The 23,941-nt window shown below is 34.0% G+C and overlaps 2 protein-coding genes and 1 long non-coding RNA gene across 6 annotated transcripts; 1 reads left to right on the top strand and 2 right to left on the bottom strand.

Moving 5' to 3' along the window:
• Positions 1-10,375: 10,375 nt before the first annotated feature.
• On the bottom strand, positions 10,376-11,613 carry LOC112791007 (uncharacterized). The gene is made up of 2 exons (XR_003197039.3): positions 10,775-11,613; positions 10,376-10,598 (listed from the first exon to the last, which is right to left on the bottom strand). It is a non-coding gene; the product is annotated as an uncharacterized lncRNA (long non-coding RNA).
• A 1,620-nt stretch (positions 11,614-13,233) lies between these two features.
• LOC112791006 (magnesium transporter MRS2-3) lies at positions 13,234-20,457 on the top strand. 4 transcript variants are annotated; one of them, XM_025833670.3, is made up of 5 exons: positions 13,325-13,535; positions 14,951-15,248; positions 18,169-19,176; positions 19,262-19,478; positions 19,867-20,457. In XM_025833670.3, the coding sequence occupies exons 3-5, from the start codon at positions 18,233-18,235 to the stop codon at positions 20,152-20,154; spliced, it is 1,449 nt and encodes a 482-aa protein (XP_025689455.1). In that variant the 5' UTR covers positions 13,325-13,535; positions 14,951-15,248; positions 18,169-18,232; the 3' UTR covers positions 20,155-20,457. The 4 variants fall into 4 exon arrangements, with proteins under 4 accessions (XP_025689453.1, XP_025689454.1, XP_025689455.1 ...); XM_072233347.1 differs by lacking the exon at positions 13,325-13,535 and adding an exon at positions 16,530-17,115 and having other exon boundaries at positions 14,951-16,391; positions 18,166-19,176; XM_025833668.3 differs by lacking the exon at positions 14,951-15,248 and having other exon boundaries at positions 13,234-13,535; positions 18,166-19,176.
• Positions 20,458-20,670: 213 nt separating this feature from the next.
• On the bottom strand, positions 20,671-23,311 carry LOC112779947 (protein BONZAI 1-like). Its single transcript, XM_072232003.1, has 9 exons — positions 23,195-23,311; positions 22,976-23,037; positions 22,780-22,882; positions 22,584-22,698; positions 22,378-22,454; positions 22,155-22,292; positions 21,905-22,018; positions 21,703-21,799; positions 20,671-21,619 (listed from the first exon to the last, which is right to left on the bottom strand). Exons 1-8 carry the CDS (start codon positions 23,309-23,311, stop codon positions 21,704-21,706), a joined length of 822 nt encoding a protein of 273 aa, XP_072088104.1. The 3' UTR covers positions 20,671-21,619; position 21,703.
• Between the last annotated feature and the right edge of the window lie 630 nt (positions 23,312-23,941).

Genomic DNA, 23,941 nt, shown 5'->3' with positions numbered 1-23,941 from the left:
TACGCGTCCCGTGCCTTTTCCTATTTTCACGCGCACGGTGACCTATGCGCGCGCATCACATGCGTGACTTTAGCAGCCCTGTTTCTTTTCCTTTCTTCTTCTTTCTTCTCTCATTCCTTCTTCTTCTTCTTCTTCCTTCCCCTTCCCCATTTCTTTTCTTTTGCTCTTCTCTTCTCTTCTCACCTTTCTTATCATTTCTTACCTACTTTTCTCTATTTCTTTTTCTCCCTCTTTTTAAAAAAAAAAAGAAAAAAATTTTATTTCTCATTTTTCTCATCTTTCATTTTTCTTTGTTTATTACATTTGCATATTTTTATTCATTGCATTTTAATTTTGTTCTTTGTAGCTTGTTCTTATTTTCTTTTTCTTGTTTGCTATTTTTCCATTGGTGTTGAATTTTATCATTCAACTGTTGAATATTTCTTGCTTTGTTTTGGTGCTTTGTGACTTGTTTGATATTATGGTGATGTATTTTTAGGTCAATGCTTAATCTTTTGTGATCTTTGCATTCTTTGTGCATTGATGTGAACTTATATTATCTTTCATTACTCACTCTTTCTTATTCTTTAGTTGAAATTCTTACCCCACACACAAGATTAGTGCTTTAGTCCTTCCTAACTCACTATCATTTGTTTTTGTGCTTCACTTTCATTGAGTAAGGATGGGACCGAAATTTCTCATACTTACAACTAATCTTGTGTGTACGAATTCTTGTTTGAACTTGATGCCATTTACTTCCGCTTTGATTTTAACCTTGCATCAAGTATTAGTTGATATGCCATTCACTTAAATTGCTTTTTCATTTACATGTTGTAGTTATCATGTAGGTGAGAACCCCACTCTTATTTGGCATTTGCCCTACCTATATTACATTTGCTTTGATATCTTTGTTTTGTGGGCTTAATTTTCTTTCTTTCTTTTTCTCTCCTTTCAGGCTAGCCACCAAAAGGAGGGAATGGAAAAGCTTTTACATGGAGCAACAAACAAGTTCTTCCGCAAAATCTTTTGAAGGAGCTCATCAGTTGTAACAACCCGTCCACTTTGCTCTTCTTTGCATGCATCTAGGACGGTGCAATCTTTAAGTTTGAGGATGTCGATATCGACTTCCGTGGATAACTACTTCTTTTTCCAACACCAATTGTTAATTTTCTTTGTTAGTTAGTTGTTGCATTGCATGCTAGATTGCATATTAGTTCGAGTTTGTGCATAATCCATCATTTTCTTTCTTGTTAGGACTACTTGGTTGAAGTAATGATTTCTTTTCCAAGAAAATTATTTTAGGGCATTTCACTAATTTGAATTAAAATTTTTGCTGTTTGTTGAACTTGCTTGAAGAATTTAATTTGGAACATGATTTTTGAGCCAAGAACACACAACATGTGAGTTTTGAGCCTAATGGTATGGTTACATCATTTAACCATGATTTTTATTCTTGTGTGTTTTTTTCTCTATGATTGTAATTTTTAGTTTGTTCCATTCTATATGTCCATTATTTAGTGTATATTCATGCATTTGTGTGATTGAGGCCATCATTTGATTATAGCTCACTTATCCCAAAAAGCCTACTATTTCATTTACTCTTGTTTGCCACTTTAAGCCTTTTAAATCCCTTTTGTTCTTTATTTTATCACATCACTAGCATTAATCGAAAAAACCATTTATTTTCTTATTTGAATCTTTGAATGGCTTAAGTTAGTGAGAGTGTGTTATGTATAAGTGTGGGGAAAAGGAGAGAACTTTGGGTGATGAAAATGTGTTTTGTGCTTAATGAGAAACTTTGAGAAATTGGGTCTATACACATGCAAAAGTACAAGAACCATATGCATTGACAATTCTTGCACACACACACAAAAAAAAAATAGAAGAAAAAGAAATCTTGAAAAATGAAAGAAAAAGAGAAATAAATGTATAGGGGACAAAAGGCCCACATGTAAACTCAATAAAAAGATCAATGCATATGTGTTGAAATTAAAGTGAAACATGAGTATGCATATATGCAAAAGTGAGGTTTTGGGTAGCTAGGTTTAATTTATTGTGAATTGCATAAAGTGTGTGTGTGTGTGTGTTAGGTGAGTACTTAAGTTAGTCAAAGATTCAAATGGTCATATACATATCTTTACCCTTACCTTAGCCCCATTACAACCTTGAAAAGTCCTCATGATATTTGCATATGTGCACTAAATACTTGTTGATTGGTTAGATGAAGAACAAACTTTAGAAAGCATGATTGGAGAAGATTCGAGCGGAATAATCCTAAACACTTGAGCGATTAGAGTGCATATATACACTTTCGGTGAGAGTTCGATGCTCAATTTCTTGTTCCTGGCTTTCATGAGCTTTCTTCTTACAAGTCTATCTGTACTTCATTTTGAGATTTGAATTAGTGGATTTCATGACTACATACTATCTTAGCCCTACTCGTTTATATTTGTTCTTGGAGATTAATTTACTTTTAACCAAGTAGGTAGAAGCATTTTGCATTGAGTTGCATATAGATAGGTTGCATGTACTAAGTCCTACCTTTTCCTCTTCATTCTTTTAGCTTCCCTTAAGCTTAGCATGAGGACATACTAATGTTTAAGTTTGAAGAGATAAGATGAACCACTAATTTACGGTTTATTTTGTATTAAATTGAATGGGTTCTATCAATTTTTTCTACACTTATTCATATAAATAGAATGGTTTTGAGATTCCTTCCTAATTATGTGTTATAGTGAAAAACATATTTTCTAGGCCTTTAAAATGCTAATTTTAATCCTCTCTTATTACCATTCAATGTCGTGATTCATTTGTTAAGTGATTAAGGGTTTATAAGGCAGGAATGGCTTAGAGGATGGAAAGAAAACATGCAAAAATAGAAGGAACACAAGAAAATTAAATAAAGATTTGAGAAGCTGGGAGCGACACGTGCGCATGGCTGACGCGCACGCGTGATCAAGCCATCGTCAAGCGACGCGTACGTGTGACAATCGTCATGTGCTGCACTAAAGGGAATACGTTGGGGGCAATTTCTGGGCTGTTTCTAGCCCAGTTTCAAGCCCGAAACTGAAGATTAGAGGCTGGAAATAGAGCTGGGATAAGACAACTTTTCATTCATTGACTTTTACTTTAGTTTTGATTAGGTTTCTAGGGAGAGAGACACTCTCCTCTCTCTAGGTTTTAGGGTTTAGTTTTACTTCTTCTTAATTTCAGAATTTCATCTTGCTTTAATCTAATTTTCTTCTACTTTTATTTGTTCTAGTACTCTAGTTATCTACTTCTCTTATTGATTTCTCTATTTTTCCAATTTAGTTCATGAATGCTTCTTGTTAGATTTAAATTCCTTTCAATGCAATTTATATTTTCATGTTTATGATTGCTTCCTTTAATTTAATGTTATTGTTATCTTGCATTTGGATATTTTAGATTTTAATATTTCTTGTTATTTTTCTATACTTTTATTTTGTGTCTTCTAAGTGTTCGATGAAATGTTTGGTTGGATTTTAATTAGATTTTTGTATTCTTGGCTTGGATTGAGTAATTTGGAGACTCTTGAATTGTCAAAGTCTCTTGTTGATTGGTGATTGGAAGTTGCTAGTTAGCTTGAACCCACTAAAGTTAATCTTTCCTTAGTATTTGATTAGGATTTGTGAACTCAAGTTGAATTTGTTCACTTGACCTTCCTCGATTGTTAGAGGTTAACTAAGTGATAGCAATTTACACTTACCATCACAATTGCCGATGATAATGATGATAGAAATTCCGATTCTCAATCCTTACTAGGACCTTTCTCAATTGTTAGTTTTATTTTCTTAATTTACAAACGCAAAACCCCAAAAACATACAATCCCATGACCAATAATAAGTGCACTTCTCTGCAATTCCTTTGAGAGACGACTCGATGTTTAAATACTTCGGTTATTTTATTGGATTTGTACAAATGACAAACAATTTAAACGTTGATCGAGAATTGCTTGTCGGTTTAGAAGTATACTTACAATGCATTTTTATTAAGAAATTCTTTACCAACGAAAATTCTCGCGTCATTAGTATGGAGACAACTTAACCTATTTTACTTCAATAATTATACCCCTAAACAACAAGAGTGTTTTTCGAAAAAAAAATAAGGAAAATAGAAGACAAGAATTTGTATAAGGAAAAAAAATAAAAATTTCATTAAAAAAATTATATACACAAAAAATAAGAATTTGTATAAGGAAATTTTTGTTTAATTTTAAATTTTCCCTTTATTTTGACAATGATTTAAATTTAGAAAAATTAAAAATAAAAATATTGTTAAAATATAAAACATTGTGGTCTTTTTTAAAATTTTGTAACATTTTAAAGAGTTAATAAATATTGTATAGTTATAGTCATAAAAAAATATTATATACTTACTAGAAGGAATTATAAGTGTCATCTATTTGAAAAATATAATGTCTAAATTATTTATAAGTATGAGATAACGTTTAACTCGTCTTTTAAAATTTTAATATGTATTTTCACTCTGTACACTTTAAGATTTATGGATTTAGTGTTTATTATGTAATGTTTTTAATGATTGAATTATGTGTATTGTGTGGGATAGCGGGTTTAAACTTCAGAATTTAGACTTTAAGATTTTGGATTTTTAATTTGTAACGAGTCAATTATGTTTATCGTTTTGTAATTAAGTGTAAAATATAATATATAATTTTGTAATTTATAATTGAAATTAATTTGTAATTTTATAAGTATGGTTACTATTATTATTATTATCATTATTTATTTTCTTGGACTTTACCTTTTTTTATGTCAACACCCGATATTTGTTGGACCCCAAAAATGCCATACCACATAATTTTTGGATCCTTAAAAAAAAGCCCAACAATAAAATATGCTATCATAATTAAAGTTAAATTACATTCAGGAATTAAAAAGAAAAAATAACTATTGTTAGTATTTTATAGTTTGATGATTTTAATCTTTTATTTTTTTTATAAAAAATTTGAAGAGCACAGTAAATACAAAGTAATTATTAATTAATGAATCATTAAAAGTTTAAAAGAATAGTAAATTTATGAGAAAATAAAACTAAAAGAAATATATATTAGATTTAAAAATAAGGATAATTTATGTTAATAAATTGATTGAAAGCCAAAATTACACAGATGTCTTGAATAAAAATTGGTTATATATATATATATATCCTAAACAGATCTATATAAATTGAATCAGGCAAACTTTATTTTTAGGCATTTACATATAAATTAAATCAAATTGATTCGATTTATTATGCACAAGATATACACAGTAAATCGACTACATACATAATAAATAAGTATGATTTAAAATAAAAAATTTATTATAATTAAATTTTTATTTTAATTCATACATTAAAATTTTTTATAGTATTTATTAAAATAAAATTTATATTTAGGTATAATAATAATTTACATATTTATATGAATATACATCGTTAACAATTTAATATTTAGTTGTATGAATATAAAAATTAAAATAATAAAACATAAAAGTTATTATTTATATTACAAATTTAAAAAAATATATTTGGAATCAAATTTTTGTATTGACATTAAATATTTATATGTTAAAAATATGTGTAAAATAATGGATAAAAACTAAAAATAGGCATGATGACAAACTCTTTTAGGGGAGAAGTGATAATAAATTTCATTTCATTTTTTTTTTGGCCCACTTCAAAAGAAAAAGGTGAGGCACTCCTGGATGTGAGTTTTGTTTCAGATAAAGTCCTAGCACTTACCACATCTTTAATTATTATTATTATTATTATTATTATTATTATTATTATTATTATTATTATTATTATTATTATCCTTAAAAAGTCTTATGCCAAAATTGCTTGAATCAAGTATATACATTTTCGTTCAGGCCACTTGAAAAAAATAAGGGCCCAACTCCAACAAAAAAATCCAACTCAATTGTTAGCATAATTAAGAACAAACTAATCTATGCTAATTATGCCACTTCATGACATAAATATATTGTATCAGTTTGGACAGGTTTTTGTCACTGCTGGTTTGATTCAGTTCTTGTCTCTGTGTCTAGTAGCAACAGCAATACGCGTCCCTCTTCTGGTATAACCAACTCATTTCAGCACCTATTGAGAAAAAAAAGTTTTAGCACAGTAACACAACCCTAAAAATAATGCTGATAATGAGGTTCAGATTAAGAAATTGTTTTATAAAGGTGTTATTTTAATAAGATATGTTTAATAATATTATTAGTTTTTAACAGCGCAATAAAGAATTGTTTTAATTGATTTGAGATGAGATTAATTAGTTGGTAGAGTGAAGTTGTCTTAATTTACTTCTGATATAGCTGTTTTCTTATATATATATATATTTTTTATAAATTGTTTATGTCTTGGGATTAGGGCAATCCGAAAGAACCATCTCTTTATAAAGAAGTTTCAACTGATATTGGTTTAGAGGTTCTTAAAGTTGATCTTAGTTTGTAATATTTTAAACTAAAATATAAATCTAATAGTATTATTAGTGTAAAATTATAAAATTTGAAATAAACAAAGGTAGTAAAATAAATTTAAAAATACAATAAATTAGATTGTGTTTAGTTAATTAAAGATCTCATAACTTTTATTTAACTGATGTTGATTTAGAAGTTTTTTAAAGTTGATCTTAGACCTTAGTTTACAATTTTTTGAACTAAAATATAAATCTAATAGTATTATTAGTGCAAAATTATAAATTTGAAATAAACAAAGGTAGTAAAATAAATTTTAAATTTTAAATTATTAAAAATTTGAAAAATAAAATAATTATAATTTTTTAAATTTAAAAGTATTGATAATTAACGTTGTAGAATAAATTTTAAAATAAGTAATTTTAATTAAACAAATATACTCCTAAAGTTTAAGGGTTATTTATCAGGTATTATTAGTAGAAAATTACAAAATTTAAATGATTTCAATTATAAAATTAGTCATATTAACCACAATTATTAAAATCGGATCGGACCAACCAGTTCGATAAAAAACTAATGTTCTGAAAACCGGTTCGAACCGGCCGGTCGAACCGATCGAACCGTGAACCGGAAACTAAAGCGGTTCGGACAATTAGAAAAACCGCAAAATTAGGAAACCGGCGTTGAACCGACGAACCGGCCGATTACTGGTCGGTCGAACCGAACCGGGACTCGGCCGGTTTTTTAGCCGTGCAGCAAAACGCTGCCGTTTTGCGTTTTGCGAAATGTGAACCCTAATTCTCCTTTGCCATTCGCACTTGCGTGTTGCATCCCAAACTCCCAGTTCCACACGACCACACCCACAGACCCACACCCACGCACTTCAGCTCCACTCTCATCATTCATCACCGTCACGATTCGTCGCACCATCACGTCAGAGAGAGTGAGAGACAGAAAACGCCTGAAGCCCTGAACGCCATCACGATCCGTCGCACCTTCAGCACCGTCGCGCCGTCAGCTCCGTGGCGCCGTTGGGTCCGTCGCGCCATCAGCTCCGTCGCACAGTCAGCAGCGTCGCGCCATCAGCTCCGTCGCGCACTCAACCACTTCGACCAGTCACCTCCGTCGAGCTCTGAGAGAAAGCAATAGAGTTCGGTTGAAGCGTTGAAGAGGTGAAGCCTGAAGCCTCAAGGTGCCTTCTAGCTCTGAGAGAAAGCAATAGAGTTCCAGGTAATTTTTAATTTAGTTATGAACTGTTGCATGATGAACTGGCTCTGAGTCTCTGATACTGTGATAAAATCTGATACTGTGAACTCTGTGAATTGACTGAATTCTGATGAAACTGTGAAGTCTGATGAAACTGTGAACTCTGATTGTGTGAACTCTGATTTATAATTTATGTGACATGATTTTGTCATTGTGAACTCTGATTTTGTATACTCTAATTTTGAGAGATGAAACTGTGAACTCTGATTGTGAGAACTCTGATTTATGTGACATGATTTTGTCATTGTGAACTCTGATTTTGTATACTCTGATTTTGAGAGATGATTCTGTGAACAAAGAATGTTTTGAACTCTGATTTTGTGACATGATTTTGTGAACTCTGATTTTGTCAACACTGATTTTGAGACATGATGAACTGTTAAACTTTGAATTTTGGATGTTGTTTGTTCATTTGTTGTGAACTTGAGAGTTGAGATCATTGGGTTGGATTACTGTGAACTCTGTTCATTGAGTAGCTCTTTGATTTTGTGACATGATGAACTATTGAACTCTGAAACTGTGAACTCTGATTGATCAATCTCATTTCTCAATTTTTCTCCAACATTTGACTTGGATTGGTGTACTACTTTTCATTTGTACTTCATCTGCTTGTCACATTGTTATTTAGTATTGCTAACAATTCTACGGAACCTACATTGAGGAACTGCCACACCAAATTGGCAACTTGTACTTTTGATCCAACCCACCACATTGCTTATACCATAATGCATTATTTATACGATGAACTAGATATCAATGTATTCATCAATAGTTTATTTCTGTAGATAAGCAATTTTAGAACATGTTTCTAGGTGGAATACTATGGAAGTCTAGTTAGCTTGAAGAGCATTGCTCAAATTAGCACCCCTGATGCTAGTTCCCTTCTGGTACAACCATATGACAAATCAAGGAATGTTGTGCACTTATCCATGATAAAGGATAATGATTGATTATTGTTGAATTAGATCAAAAACATTAATTTGATCTTATCCATGTTATTGTAACAGTAAAGGGGTTTTTGTTATGGTCTATGTGTCTTTGTTACTTCATGTACACTCCGTAGATTTTACTTCATGTCTTTGTTTTATTTTTTGACTTTTGAATTTGTATTTGAATGAAATTATAACATTCTGGTTTATGTAGTACTTTTAATTTGAATGATATTTTAAAATTTACATTAGAATATAATTATATTTTCATGTGGTTATTTATATTTTTATTTATTATTTTATTATAAAACGATTTTTTCGGTTCAACCACGGTCGAACCGGTTGAACCTATGAACCAGTAGCTAGAACAGTTCGATGACCGGTTCGGTTTTCAGAACCTTGAAAAAAACTGATAAACTAGACTCTATACCGATCCGATCCGATAATTAGACCGCATAAAGTAAAGAATTGGTATGTATCGGTAAAAATCGGTCAAACTCGATAAAGACCAGTCCGACCGAATCGCTTGAGTTTCAAAATTTCCTCAAAATGAAGGAGATGGGGTTCGACCCCTCCAAAAGAGAGAAATGATAAACACAACCACTAAGCTATCTTGGTTGTTATTAATATATGTGCAAATTAAAATATATATAGATATCTTTCAGCAAACAATTTACTTCTATTTAATTTATTTTTATTTTAGTTATAAACTCACTCATTCTTAAATTAATTATATTTTTATTTAACAATAATTATAAACTAATTAATAAATTATTGAAATTCAAAAATAATAGTTATTTTAATATAAAAACAAAATAAAAATATTTATGATAGAGTAAAATTAACAAAATACTTATTATTCTTGTTCCATATTATTTTAGAATAGCTAGATATTTTTAAAATGTTAGTGAAATATGTATTTTAAATTTTAATTTTAAACTTTTGACTATGTTTTGTTTTTTATTTACATGGGATCAGGTTAACTGGTTCAAACAGTGACCCACTGGTTGAACCAATGATCCAGTGATCCAGTAATCTAACCGGTTCGATCATCAGTTCGGTTTCGACAACTATGATATTAACCCTCTCTCAACCACATTATTAATTTTCACACAACATCAGTTCTTAATCACCTCAATACATTCGCAACCTAATAGCACAAGTAAAAGACCCAATTCAACACACAAACAAGCCACAATAAGACAAACAGCACAATCACAAAAATAAAATAAGCAAGCACAACCAAATGCAAATGCACAAATTTATTATGCGTGTCAGTTTGGATACCCGCAGCCCGACCACATCTCCGAAATAGGCGCTACGCATCGCCATCCCTATGTTCGAAAATCATTCCCTCTATGAGGGTTCAGTATTCGCCGTCCTCACAGGGAATCCAAATCTTTCCCTCCATGAGCGTGTTGTATTCTCCATCCTCATGGAAAAAGAGAAACCACACTTCTGGTCTTAAGTGAGTGCTACGCTTCGCCATCTTCACTAGACCGTACTCAATGTCTCAGGCAAGGTTTTGAAAACCGAACCGGTCATTGAACTGTTCTAGCTACTGGTTCACTGGTTTACTGGTTCAACCGTAATTCAACCGAAAAAACTTTTTCATAATAAAATAATAAATAAAATATAAATAAACACATTGAACCATAATATTATGATCTCATTCAAATACAAACTTAGAAGTCAAAATAACAAAAAAATAAACACAATCACAACATATGAACTAAAGGATAAAAACTATAAACATATGCATCAACACTACTATATTTCTAGTTAACAGTCTCACCTGAAAAGTTTGAATATATTCTTGATAGTGGAGAAAATATTATTATTTTTATTTACTTCAAAGAAAAAAGGTTCATCTATGAATTCTAACATTAAATTTAGATCATAAAAAATATGATTACTTTCTGATGGGTTGCTCTTGATGCTTTCCAGCAAAGTAAGCTCTTTGATCTTGGTTCCAGTTTTCTGCAAAGTAAGAATTTTATACTCAATAGGTAGTTACAAAAGAGACATTACTAGTTTACTGAAACAGAATAACACTACTAGTGCCTAGGCTAATGGAGATTCTAAGCAAGCTACCTTCCTTGAATTACAAATTTCTAGTACATATCGAAAAGAAAAAGGATAATGAAACAACATACAGATTCTCTAGTTCAAGCTTTTTCAGCAAGGAAAACTGCTTTGCGTTTCGACCACTTCCCCACCAACAACCATATTGACCACAAGTCCACAACACCATCTACAGAAACAAGTCATAAAATCTTATCTACAATAATCCAATCCACCACTGTTTCCTGGGAGCAGAGTGAAAGAATCAATAAACCAAACCCTAATGAGACTGATTCACATAAACAATACCATACCATCTTGAATTGAAGCCTGTCCCAGGAATCAGAAAATTTTAAAGAAATCACAGAAATCAAATCACAAACAAATCTAAAAATATAAATTATAATGAACAAAATCAAAATCTCAAGAATAATCAGAATCAGAAATATAAATTATAATTAATATAAATCATATAAATCAGAACAATGCTATAATAATTAACAAATTCACCAAAGTAAATTAAGAATACATAGATAATATGATAGAAAACCCTAAAACCAGTAACAACAGCTAGAAGCATAGAACAGAGCAGATCCTTAGCAATATGGGGAGCAGCACTGATCGATGGAACATAGATGGCACTGGTGACGGTGGAACAGAGCTTCGCAACGGAGGCAGGAGGCAAGCCCCGCGACTGTGCTTCTACTGCCGAATCGTTAGCTGCACGAGCAAGAGTGAGGGAGTGAGCTTTGAAGCTCCAACTTGCGACGCGGCAAGAGCAGTCCGGTGACTGAACAGAAGTGAGGGAGTGAGTGAGGAACGATGAGCTCGAGATTGATGGGAGGGAGGGAATGTGTGCTACTGTTGCGCCGTTGGAGTGAGTTATCAGTTATGGTTGCTGGGTTGGTAATGGTTAGAGTATTAGTAGATCAGCTCACAAAACGACCGCGTTTTTGGTAATATTCAGAAAAGCGGTCAGGTCGGTGTGGTCCAACCTACCGGTTCCTGGCCGGTTTAGCGATTCAATTTCGGTTTTCTATTTTTGCGATTTTAACATATGATCGAACCGTAATTCCCATCAGTTCATAGTTCGATTGGTTTGACCGGCCGGTTCGAATCAGCTTTCAGAATCTTGGTCTCAGGTGAGTGCTACGTATCGCCGTCCTCAGGAGACTATGTTCAGAATCAATGAACATAGATAATTTTAAATTTCAATTTTTTTTAAATTTCAAATTTTAGAATTTGAAATGCTTAAATCTTTGAAAACAAATAATTTTAATTTTTTTTTAATTTTAAAAGTATTGAAAATTAAGGTTGCTGAATAAATATTAAAATAAGTAATTTTAATTAACCAAGTTAAACAAACGTACAATTTTAAGAAATGAGAAGTTTAAATTAAAAAAAAAATAAAATACACGTGATAGTATGTGTCGAATTTAATAAAAAACGAAGAAAAAAATCAGATAGGCTTAGACACACATAAATATCATCACGTGTCAGTATGTATAACTTTATTCTCAACATGTATTCTTGAAATAAATTTAGAAATAGTATATATTATTTATTAAAATAAAAAATATTTTAAATACTCTCTATAATTAAAATAAGACATTAAAATCAAGTAAAAAATAAACTTATATTTTACTATCAATAAAATATCAAAATATCATTATGTTTTATCTAAAAAAATATTTTATATTTTATATATATGTGTGTCCCTGTATCTTATAAAATTTTAAAATTCATGTATCGAAATGTTTCGTATTGTGTCATGTTCCGTATCCATATAAGTCCATTATAAATTTCCTTTAACATCATCATTCATAAGGAACCGAACATGTTCATTGGGCGGCGAATCTAAGAACCTGAATCCTTATCTACAACATGAATCCTTGTCTACAAGTAAGGCTTAGTTTAACTCCATTTTATTATTATTATTATTATTATTATTATTATTATTATTATTATTATTATTATTATTTAGGTCCATATCATTTTTTCCTTGCTTCATATATAGTCCATAAGTTAATCATATCGTATGGATCACGATATTCACACCAAACCAAAAAAGCAAGCCCAAACACACCATATACCAAAAACTTTTCTGAAACAGCAGAAAAAAGTCCAGCAGATTTACTAATCACCAACTTCTTTCATGGTTCTAAAAATCGGATCGGACCGGCCGGTTCAACCAGCTCAATCGGGAACCGGCAAGGAAAACGGTCTTGTCATCCTCTTAAAACCGTTAGATACAAAACTGCTTTAAAATTATTGAACCGTCTGGGAATCGATCGGTTGGATCGGACCAAAAAAAGGCCGGTTCTTAGAAAATCAAGCCGTTTTGCTATTTAGAACAAAAATCAATGTTCTAAAAATCGGACCAAATCGACCGATCGAACCGATAACTTAGGTGGTTTAGTTTATTAGCAAAAATCAGATACAAATCACTGAATCGGCCGAGAACTGACCGGTCAAACCAGACCGGGACCCGTTTACAAGAAATGACGCCGTTTCCTTTGTTGAAAAGAAAAAAGGGGATTGCACCATGGTTATAAAAATCGGACCAAATCGGTTCAATCGAGAATCCTGCAAGCGGTCCAATTCTCCACCCATAACTGTTTCTGAGAAAACCGCTGGAAAAAATCATTCATTCATTTCATCATTTGTCAGTCACTATACTCCCTGACTCCCTGTACTGGAGATTGGAGAACTCTGAAAGCGAAGGAACCCTAGCCCTCCCAGCGCCGTCGCCGTTCCCAGGTCGTCAGCACCGCCGTTCCCAGGTCGTCGAACCCTAACCCAGTAACTCGGCAGGTACTCTTCATCTTCGCTGGCTTCTCGGCACGGAACCAGGTTAGTGGCTCGTCTTCATCTTCGGTCTTCTTCAATTTTTGTTCCATTTTTCTTCAATTCTTCTTCGGTCTTGGTTTGAACTTTGAAGTTTGGTTCTTCAATTTTTCTTCTTCGGTCTTCCGTCTTGGTTTCCAGTTTGGTATTCCCTTGTATTTGCTGGTGGTTATTGGTGGAAATGTTACAAATTTTGAAATTTGCAAATTTGTATGTATGGTTCTGAACTTCTGATTGCTCTGTCTTGTATTCACTGTACTGATTTCTCTGTTAGTCAGTAATACTTACTCTGATTGCTGAATTGGTAATCAATAAATTTGCCTTTTTCTGTAAATCGGGACTTTACTAGGATTTGTTAAATTTGTTGCTGAATTTGTTGCTCCCCAGTCACAGAATCAGAACAGAATGCTCAGTCAGTGCTTGATTGATTGGCTTTGCTCACTGATTGTATTTGATGATAAATTTTAGATTGATAACTTTTAAATTTTAAATTTGCACTGCCTATGTTACTGATTCACTGTTCTTTTAGTGCTTTTTGTTGTTGTTAATCATTGTGAAGAGCTTTGATAAAATTTGCACTGCCTATATTACTGAGTGTTCCTTCAGTGCTTTTTGTTGTTGTTAATCATTGTGATGAACTTTGTTAAAATTTGCCCTGCCTATGTGACTGATTCACGGATTCATCCCTCTCGTCATTATCATTGGCATGAACTCCGAACCAATACCCCAAACTCTCTGGATACAATTGTAACGAAAGCTGATTGGGACTTTTTCTTCTACTTAAGGTATGAATCAGAATGATGAGGCCAAGTTATGAATACACAAGTGTCAACGGACTATAATATATATTGAGTTTGTGACATTAGAAGGGTGTAATAATAACAATAATGGAGTCATGTTATTTGAATATTGAGGTTTAACATTTAAACTTCTCACAGCTTCTCACAGCAATTGAATCGAATCAACAAGGCCTTCCTTTTCTTTTTCTTTTAGTTGATTCTTAATTTTTCTAATATATGTAGCTTTCTGAATCAAGTGGATCAGATTATGTAGTTTTCTTGATTTGGGATATTTTTGGAGATGCATTAGAAGAGCTATTTTATTATTATGTTTGCTATAATAATATTCACATGTTCTGTATGCTTGTGATTATTTCGGTGTTTACATTTTCTTTCCAAGTCACTTGTTGTGGTTGTTCTTTGAGTTAAGGCTTTGTATGTGTGTGTGAGAATATGTGATAATGTTGAATGCTGTTGCATCTAATAGGAGTTCTTGGAGTACCCTCATCTTTGGTCCTTTATAATTTATTTATTATTTTATTCTAAAATGGTTTTTCCGGTGGAACCACCGGTTGGACCGGTTAGACCAATAAACCAATGAACCAGTGACTAAAGCGGTTTGATTACCGGTCCGGTTTTCAGAACCTTGGATTGCACGCGTTTGGCTCCCTTCTCCCACTCTTTCCTTGGTCATCAGCAAAATGCCCTAGCCTCCACCAAAAAAAGCAAACCCTAGCCTCCACCAATCTTGTCGCCGTCTGTCGGAGTGAGAGATTGCTGCTGCCGCCTCTGTCACTCAAGAACTTCCGTCTTTGTGCTATTGGCGTTTGTTACTTCGCTCTCACCATCCCCTGTTTGTTCTCCATCCCCTGTTCGCTCTCATCAGTCGCCTGTTCGCCGTCGTCCGTTGCGCTCAACCGCTCTCGGTCGTCCGTCGAAGGTCAATGCTCACTGCTAGTGCTTGTTCTTCGTGTTTTTTTTTTTATTGTCTGTTCAGAAACCAAACCCTCTTCATGCTTGTTCTTCGATGGTTAGTGATCGTCGTTTTTTAATACTCACTGTTGGTGTTTCGTTTTTCATTGATTGATGATTATTGATTAAGTGATGTGTTGCTGTTTTGTTTTTTAACTTTGTGCTTGAGTTAATTGGATGCTTTGTCAGTGCTTAGTGCTTGTTCTTGGTTGATTGGCTTTGCTCACTACTCTGGCTTGTTCTAGCCTATTATTGATTAATTAACTCTGTTACTGGCTTATTGATTGATGCTAAATTGGTACGGATAAACTGTTACTGGCTTGTTCTTGGCTTTTTTGTCTGTTGTTAAATTTTGTTATAAGTTTCTTGATTTTGTGCTCATTACCTCATTCAGTGATTTTTTTTTGTTAATCATTGTGCTGAGCTTGTTAATCATTGGCTTATTGATTGATGCTAAATTGGTACTGATAAACTGTTACTGGCTTGTTCTTGGCTTTTTTTTATCTGTTGTTAAATTTTTGTTAAAGTTTCTTGATTTTGTGCTCATTACCTCATTTAGGACTTTTTTGTTGTTGTTAATCATTGTGCTTAGCTTGTTAAAATTGGGTTATGTTAAAGCATGTTAATTTTTGTGTTAACCTTGTGAAAACTATGTTAAAAACTTGATTGGCTTTGCTCACTACTCTGGCTTGTTCTAGCCTGTTCTTGATTAATGAACTATGCTACTGGTTTATTGATTGATGCTAAATTGGTACTGATAAACTGTTATTGGCTTGTTCTTGCTTTTTTTCTAATGTTAAATTTTATTAAAGTTTCTTGATTTTGTACTCATTACCTCACTCAGTGCTTTTTTTTGTTGTTAATCATTGTGCTGATCTTGTTAAAATTGGGTTAAAATTGATAATCTTTTGGAGTTTGATGTATAATAGGTTGATTTCAAGATGAGATTTTCTTCTAACAATGATACTGACAACCGGAATAACTTAACAATTGGACTATTCATTTTAGAGAGGAAAACATCTACATAATTTTCATATTTTATTGATGAGCATTTGAGCTGTTTATATTTGAAGCTTGTAAACAGATGGAATGCTTTCTATAAAAACCACGAGTAAGTTTAATGTTCTTCTCACAGTTAGTTTTGCTTTGATTTCATTGAATACATGCATACACCTCAAGCTTGAATATGTTTTGAGCCATAGACCATAGTATTAAAATGTTTTGAAATTTCTACTTGAAACTTTATTAGGGAGCAGCTCAAAGTTAGGAGTGGAGTAGCTTGCAGCATTGAAAACCATTAGCACAATGAACTGGTGATAGAGGCAGTTATAATAAGTAATATGCCAGTAGACATGTTCTGTAATTTTATATTATAGAAATACACATATTCTATAATTTTTATTGTGTTGATGATTTATTGATTGTTTTTTATTGTGTTGATGAGAGTTGTTCTATAATTGATTTATTATTTTATTTTAAAACATTCCGGTTGAATTACGGTTGGACCGGTTGGACCAGTGAACCAGTGAGTAAAATGGTTCGATGATCGGTCCGGTTCTCAGAACCTTGAAAAAAACAAAGGGAACCCGAAAACTGCCAAAAGCCTAGCCTTTTCCACGGATCCGCCGTTGCCGTCTGTCAGAGGCGCCTCCTCCTTCCCCCTGTGTGAGACCGAAACCCCTAGCTCGGCACGTAGTCACGTCGTCGTCTTGCTCGAGTTCGAGCTGCAAGCCATGGTCTCGCCGTCGTCGTCCTTCTCATCTCGCCGTAGCCGTCCTTCTCATCTCGTCAGCATTGTCTTTCTCTCAGTCAAGATTAGTGGTCTGAACTCTGAAGTTAGTGATTGATTTCTGATGTTACTGATTCTATTCTAATATGTGCTTTTGTTACTGATTTGTTACTGATTCTGAAATTGAGTAATGGATTTGTTTCTGAAATTGAGTAATGGATTTGTTACTGATTCTGTTCTATGGTCTTATGGATGATTAATTGATTTCTGGTCGTTCTGTTGCTGTTTTTAATTTGGATTATGATTTATTGATTTTAGTTATGGATGGAAGTATTAATCAAGAAGCAGTTGTTGATAATGCCTGTTTGAGTAATAATTCATCTGCCAATCCTCCTAATTCAAATGATTCTGCTAATCCTAATCCACCTAGTTCAAATAATAGTCAGTCACAAGGTTTTTCTAATTTACGGATTTTGATGATTGATAAATATTCATGTTGGTTTTTAATATTTAGATATTTCTTTTTACTATTTAACTTTTGAGATTGTATTTGGATAAGATTATATGGATTTGATTGATGACACTTTATTGCTGAATGCTAATTTTTGTTGTTGAATGCCCTGTTTGTTGCTGAATGCTGTTGGTAATGGTGTTTTTGTTGCTGAATGTCCTGTTTGGTGTTGAATGATAATTTTTTATTTCTGGCAGTGCTACTGTTGTTTTTAATTTTGTGAATGATTTATTAAATTTCAGTTATGGATGATAGTATTAATCAAGAAGCAATTGCTGAGAACAATGCATCTGTGAACAATAACTTGCCTGCCAATCCTAATCCTCCTATTTCGAATGATACTGCCAATTCTAATCCTCTTGATAACAATGCATTTGATGATTGATAAATCTTTATCTTGGTATTTAATATTTAGATATTCTTTTTATTATTTAACTTTTGAGTATGTATTTTGACATATGAATTTGATTGATGATATTTTATGTAGTGTTTTTAATTTGAAAGATATTTTAAGATTTATATTAGATTATAATTATATTTTAGGATGTTTATTTATAATTTATTTATTATTTTATTCTAAAACAGTTTTTTCAGTTGAACCACGGTTGTTTCGGTTCTACCCCTAATGTAGCTACATCATTTCAGCAGGTGAATACAATTAATACAAGGAAAGAATTGAATAATTGATTAAGTGAAGGAGGGAATCGAACCGATGAATATTCGGGGTCAGGGTCAGGGTCCGCCTCCAGTTCCGGCAGCGGCAGCAGGGATGATGGATGGGATTGGGGTTCCTGTTGCTCCAAATCCAGTAAGCAGGAAGAAGGGGACCGGGGTGAGGGCGTGGCTGCTTCTCGATTCCAGTGGTCAGAAGCAGGTTGTGGAGGCCGGCAAGCACGCCATCATGCGGCGCACGGGTCTCCCCGCCCGTGACCTCCGTATCCTCGACCCCCTCCTGTCCTACCCCTCGACCGTGCTAGGCCGTGAGAGGGCCATCGTGATCAACCTCGAGCACATCAAGGCCATCATCACCGCCCACGAGGTCCTCCTCCTCAACTCCCGCGACCCCTCCGTGACCCCTTTCGTGGAGGAGCTCCACTCAAGGATCCTCCGGCACCACCAAGTCCAGGGAGCTGCTGCGGCAGCTGCGGCTTCGGATGATTTCAAGCTGAGCAAAGTGTACGACTCGGAAGAAGGGCAATCAAGAGAGGGACAGGATGAAGATGAAGATCCCGATCCCGTTGGGGAGCAAGTGAAAGCCCAATCGAAGCAGAATGGTATCCAGAACGGCGATGGCATGAAGATCCTGCCGTTCGAGTTTGTGGCACTGGAGGCCTGCCTGGAGGCTGCGTGCAGTGTGTTAGAGAACGAGGCAAAAACCCTGGAACAGGAGGCCCACCCTGCCTTGGACAAGCTCACTTCCAAGATCAGTACTCTCAATTTGGAACGGGTTCGTCAAATTAAGAGCCGCCTTGTTGCCATCACTGGTCGCGTTCAGAAGGTAAGGGATGAGTTAGAACACTTGCTCGATGACGACGACGATATGGCTGAGATGTATCTCACCGACAAGTTACAACAGCTCCACAGTTCTTCTGCCTCCTCTATAAATGATGATGATGTTGACAATGACCACCATAATCAGCTTGATGTCGATGACAGGCAAGTGTACATGTAAATCTTTTCTGTTTGCCTTGAATCTTGTTAGTTAGTACTGCTTTACTGATTCTAATTCTCCATTTTGCAGCATTCCTCCTGAAATATCACTGGAAGAGGGTGGAGCTGCTGCAAGCGATGACGATAATCAACATGATGATGACAGGTTATTAGTGGGAGTTAGCAGGGACAGCCGTGCTAGCACTACCTACAGTACCACAACTAAGCATCTTGATGTGGAGGAGCTTGAGATGCTCCTGGAAGCATATTTTGTGCAAATCGATGGCACACTCAACAAGCTCTCTACTGTATGCCTTTTCATTTCTTTGTCATGCCCTTTTCCGTTGCCTATAACTACCATTTACACTTTTAATCTTGTGTTTTATAAGCAACTAATCCCCGTTTCCAAGAATTATTATGATGCTTGTCTGGTTTCTAATTGAGGATTTTGCTTGTTATTGCTTGCAAAAGATCCAAACATGTTAGAGATTCAAAATCTTAGGGACAATTTCTCTTTTTGGGTAATAGAGGCAAATATTGTGCCTTGGTAGTTTTAGGCTAGGTCTTTTCAAAGAAAATGCTTAAAACAAATTTTAACCAACATATTTCTGGTCTGGTGAGCTTCTTGTGATTTACATGTTACCTTAATGATAAGATTGGTTTTGATGTTGTTTTGTTGTGGTGATCCTGTTGAAGCTAAGGGAATACGTGGACGACACAGAGGACTACATCAACATAATGCTGGATGACAAACAGAATCATCTGCTCCAAATGGGAGTCATGTTGACCACAGCAACTCTGGTAGTGAGTGCCTTTGTCGTTGTCGCTGGTATTTTCGGCATGAACATTCATATTGAGCTATTTGATTCAAATACTACCGGGAATAGAGAGTTCTTTTGGACTGTTGGGGGCAGTGCTGCTGGAACCATTTTCTTGTATGTGGTTGCCATTGCCTGGTGCAAGTACAAACGCTTGCTCGAGTAGCTGCACGCCCTGTTTATGTGCACACATAGAAGAAATGTTATGCAATACAAAAATCACTCCTTTTTTATCCACCTGAAATTCTAATAATACAGTGCAACATTGCTACATTACCACATTACCTGCTGCTACTTCTATTTGTGATCTTCAACTATTTTGTTCGTTTTGCGCAATATTCTGTGGAAATATTATACTAGATCGAAAGAAAGGTCATTAGGGTAGAAACATGCCAGTTATTTGTGATCTGTACATAGACTTATTCATTTTCATTGTGAAATAAATTGAGAAATGATTGAGAAAGAACAATGAGGGGTTCATGGCTGTTACCTGAGCTTTAAATTGGAAGAGAATATCCAGTTAATTTTCATTTTCAGTACCTAATTATGGGGCAGTTATATTTGGCTCTTTGATAGTTTACCTACTATACTTTGATCAATTGCCAAATTTTAAACAAATTAAACATGAATAAAGATGTTATTAATCGTTGATCATTGAGTAACAAAACATTAATTGTTAACATTTTTATAAATCTCAAAGCATGTATATTTTATTGAGCTTGTTACAATGATGAGATTTGCTTGACTTCAAAGATCACATACACACAAATTACAGTCTCTTGATTTCTAGGGATAAATAAGGGTATACATCTGTATAAGTGGTATGAGAAGTTATTCATTGGATAAGAAATCCCTAGTTAGAAAAATGAAAATAAATTGCCAAGTGATCATTACAAGAGGCACTACATTCGAGATGCATATTTTAGGAGTCATTGACAAGCTGAAGAGTGGGCATGGAGGTTCCAGCCATGAAGGATTTGAAGAGTGAAAGAGCAAGTTTTGGTCTAAGCAAAGGTGAGTCCATCATATTCTTGTGTCCACCCTCCCACCTGTTTTTTTATGACAAATTTAAAATTTCCATCTAGTAACCTTTACTAATTTCATGGATATAATCAATTTCCATCTAAAGACATCAATGATCTAACTTGCATCAAAGTATCAATTCACAAATATTTTCACTTATTGGATTTCAACGTTCACTTAACGACTAAAATTTTCCCCAGAGCTTGAAGAAAACAAACTCTAATTTGTAGTTCTGTACGAACCTGCCACAAAACCCACAAAGCATGAGTACAAGAAGGAAAGGAAATCCTACCCATAAAGCTCGCTCAGACAGATACCAATCTTAGATAAATGCAGTTGGCTAGCAAACCCTTCTTGACCTTCAATTAAATGAGCATTCAGCACAAAGCGCGAGTTTGCACCCTTTAGCCAAATTTCAATTTAATATACTGCGAGGGCCTTGAAATGGCACAACAATCAATGGATAGAACGTTTTACTATGTAGTTTGAAAATAGTTCTTCTTTACATGCCTTATAGAGAGTCGGTTGGATATTCCTGTTTCTCATGTACGATAAAAATTGAGTAGGTAATTCTGCTAGAAGTGCTTGAACTACTGAAATTTCTCCACCTGCAATGGGAAGATTGCAAAGACTTTTTGAGTTAGAAGGCAATAGGATGGAGTTACATCATAATATGCAAACTGATACCGACTTTAAACATCTCGAAATGGAACAAACTGGACTATATCACGTGAAGCAACACGTCCGAATGAACTTTTGAGTCTCTCCCCCTTGTCAGCATCTAAAATCTATTCAAAGGAGTAGCAAAACTAAAAAAAAAACAGTTGTGGTATACTGATCACACAGTTCCCATGAGGAACAGTTATGTATAAAAAGCCGACATGTTTTCATACCTCCATTTCTTTGAAATCAGCTCCTCCAACTCCAACGATAAGGATTGATAATGGTAGGTCAGAGGCTTTAACAAGGGCATCTTTTGTTTCTTGGAGATCTGTCACCACTCCATCCTAGTGATGTCAATTAAATGTCAGCATCAGCGGTGGAAAAGCAAGATGATGCAAAAAATCATCACAGAACTTCAATCATGATGAACTATTTTATGATAAGTGAAAACAAAAGCAAGAACAGGTGTAGCATATCTACCTCACAATAGTGACTGCTTCCATTGAGGTTAAAACAATGGGAAACAGGACCATCAATTGGTCGGGCACCAAATCCCCATGTAGGAAATCGTTTGTCTGAATCATAAAACTGTAGCACCTCTCCAACCTCAACAATTGCCTAGAAATAAAGTTGTGACAAGTTCAAGACAAGGATCGCTGGAAAAACAAGTGATTCGAACTAAAGATCACTTCTCAGTTCTCACCTTCTGGTATGTATTTGGCCGTCCTGAAGGATCAATATAAAGCAAAGAATCTGGAAGGCGTGGATTCCCATTTGAAGCTGATAAACCAGGAGGTTAGTTATATTTGATTAAGAAGTCATCCAGGTATATCTAAGGCCCCTCATGTTGACAACTACAGAAATCTAGAAATTAATAAGGTACACTTCATTTGAGGATATGAGCTGTACCTGTAAAATCAATGGCCACCATGAAGTTCAATTCAAAACCCGCAGACAAGTAATCAAGGAAACTATATTGGACACTTTCAGAAAATTTGTCCAGATATACCCGGCTCTTTAATACCTGTATTATAGAAAAATATGTTTTATACTTTTTAGAGAAAGAAAGAAGGATTCATGACACAAATAAACTTTATAATAAAACCTTGTTATGAGAATTACGACCACCACCAGTAGGCAAAAATAAAGTTCCTCCTTGACCACTAGCATGAAGCTTCACCAACTCTGCCAAAGACTTTTGCACTTTTCTGATAAAACAAAGAAGAATTTCAGCCTAGAAAGTATATTGATAGACAAAGGAACAAACAGAGGAAGGAAATTAAAAAGTAACTGCCAATTACCCTATCAAATCATGTTTGCCATTGGTATTGAAGTTATAACACTCTAGTATCAAAGGATTGTCCTGTATATAATAAAAACGAAAAAATGAGAGAGCTTCCACTGTGTCTAAATCACGAAGTTCAACATATTATTCCATATATAATCTCATAAAACATGGCCATATTTCCATACTTTTATAGTTTTACGGAAAGAATAAATTAAGAGGGTGATCCTTGTACCTTGCCTCCTACTTGTTGAATGTTTAAGAACACTGGCTTCCACTGTGGGCTGAGATCATTCTTTATAACTTCTGTTTTACAGCAAAGAATTAGATGGTCCCAGAACGTTTGGACCATTAAATGGTCTCATAACAAAACATGTTTTTTAAATTTTTTAATAACTTCTAAATTGTCATTTTTTTTATTTTAATTACAAATTAACCCCATATATTTTATCTAATTATAAAAACTATTTTTTATTTTATAAATTATTATTTTATCATCCATCTATTATGTTTATTAACAATCAAAAACAAAAACAATAACGAATTAGAACTTCCATTGATCGTAATAACTTTTTGACAATCCTAATCGATTAAAAGTTTATCTTTGATCCGTTACATCCCTCGAGCATTGTGAAATCGTGTTTCTTAGAAAATCAATCGATTGAATTTTCAGGTTTCCCATAACTCAATCGATTGGATTGGAAGTTATCACATAACAATCGATTGAAATTGCAAGGCAGTATAGTTTTCGCAAAAATCAATCGATTGGTCATATTACCCAATCGATTGAACGATGACTAGAATGTGAGTTTTTTATAATTCAATCGATTGTTTATATTATCCAATCGATTGAAAGCTTCAAAGCAACTTGAGGTCTCGCAATTCAATCGATTGGTTGTGTTACCCAATCGGTTGAAGTCATCAAAGTAATATGAATTTGTCCAATTCAATCGATTGAATTATGTACTACGCCGTTTTCAAT

The sequence above is a fragment of the Arachis hypogaea genome, chromosome 3 (genome assembly GCF_003086295.3).
Source record: "Arachis hypogaea cultivar Tifrunner chromosome 3, arahy.Tifrunner.gnm2.J5K5, whole genome shotgun sequence".
NCBI classification, from domain to species: domain Eukaryota; kingdom Viridiplantae; phylum Streptophyta; class Magnoliopsida; order Fabales; family Fabaceae; genus Arachis; species Arachis hypogaea.
This window is presented reverse-complemented; position numbering and strand designations above follow the sequence as displayed.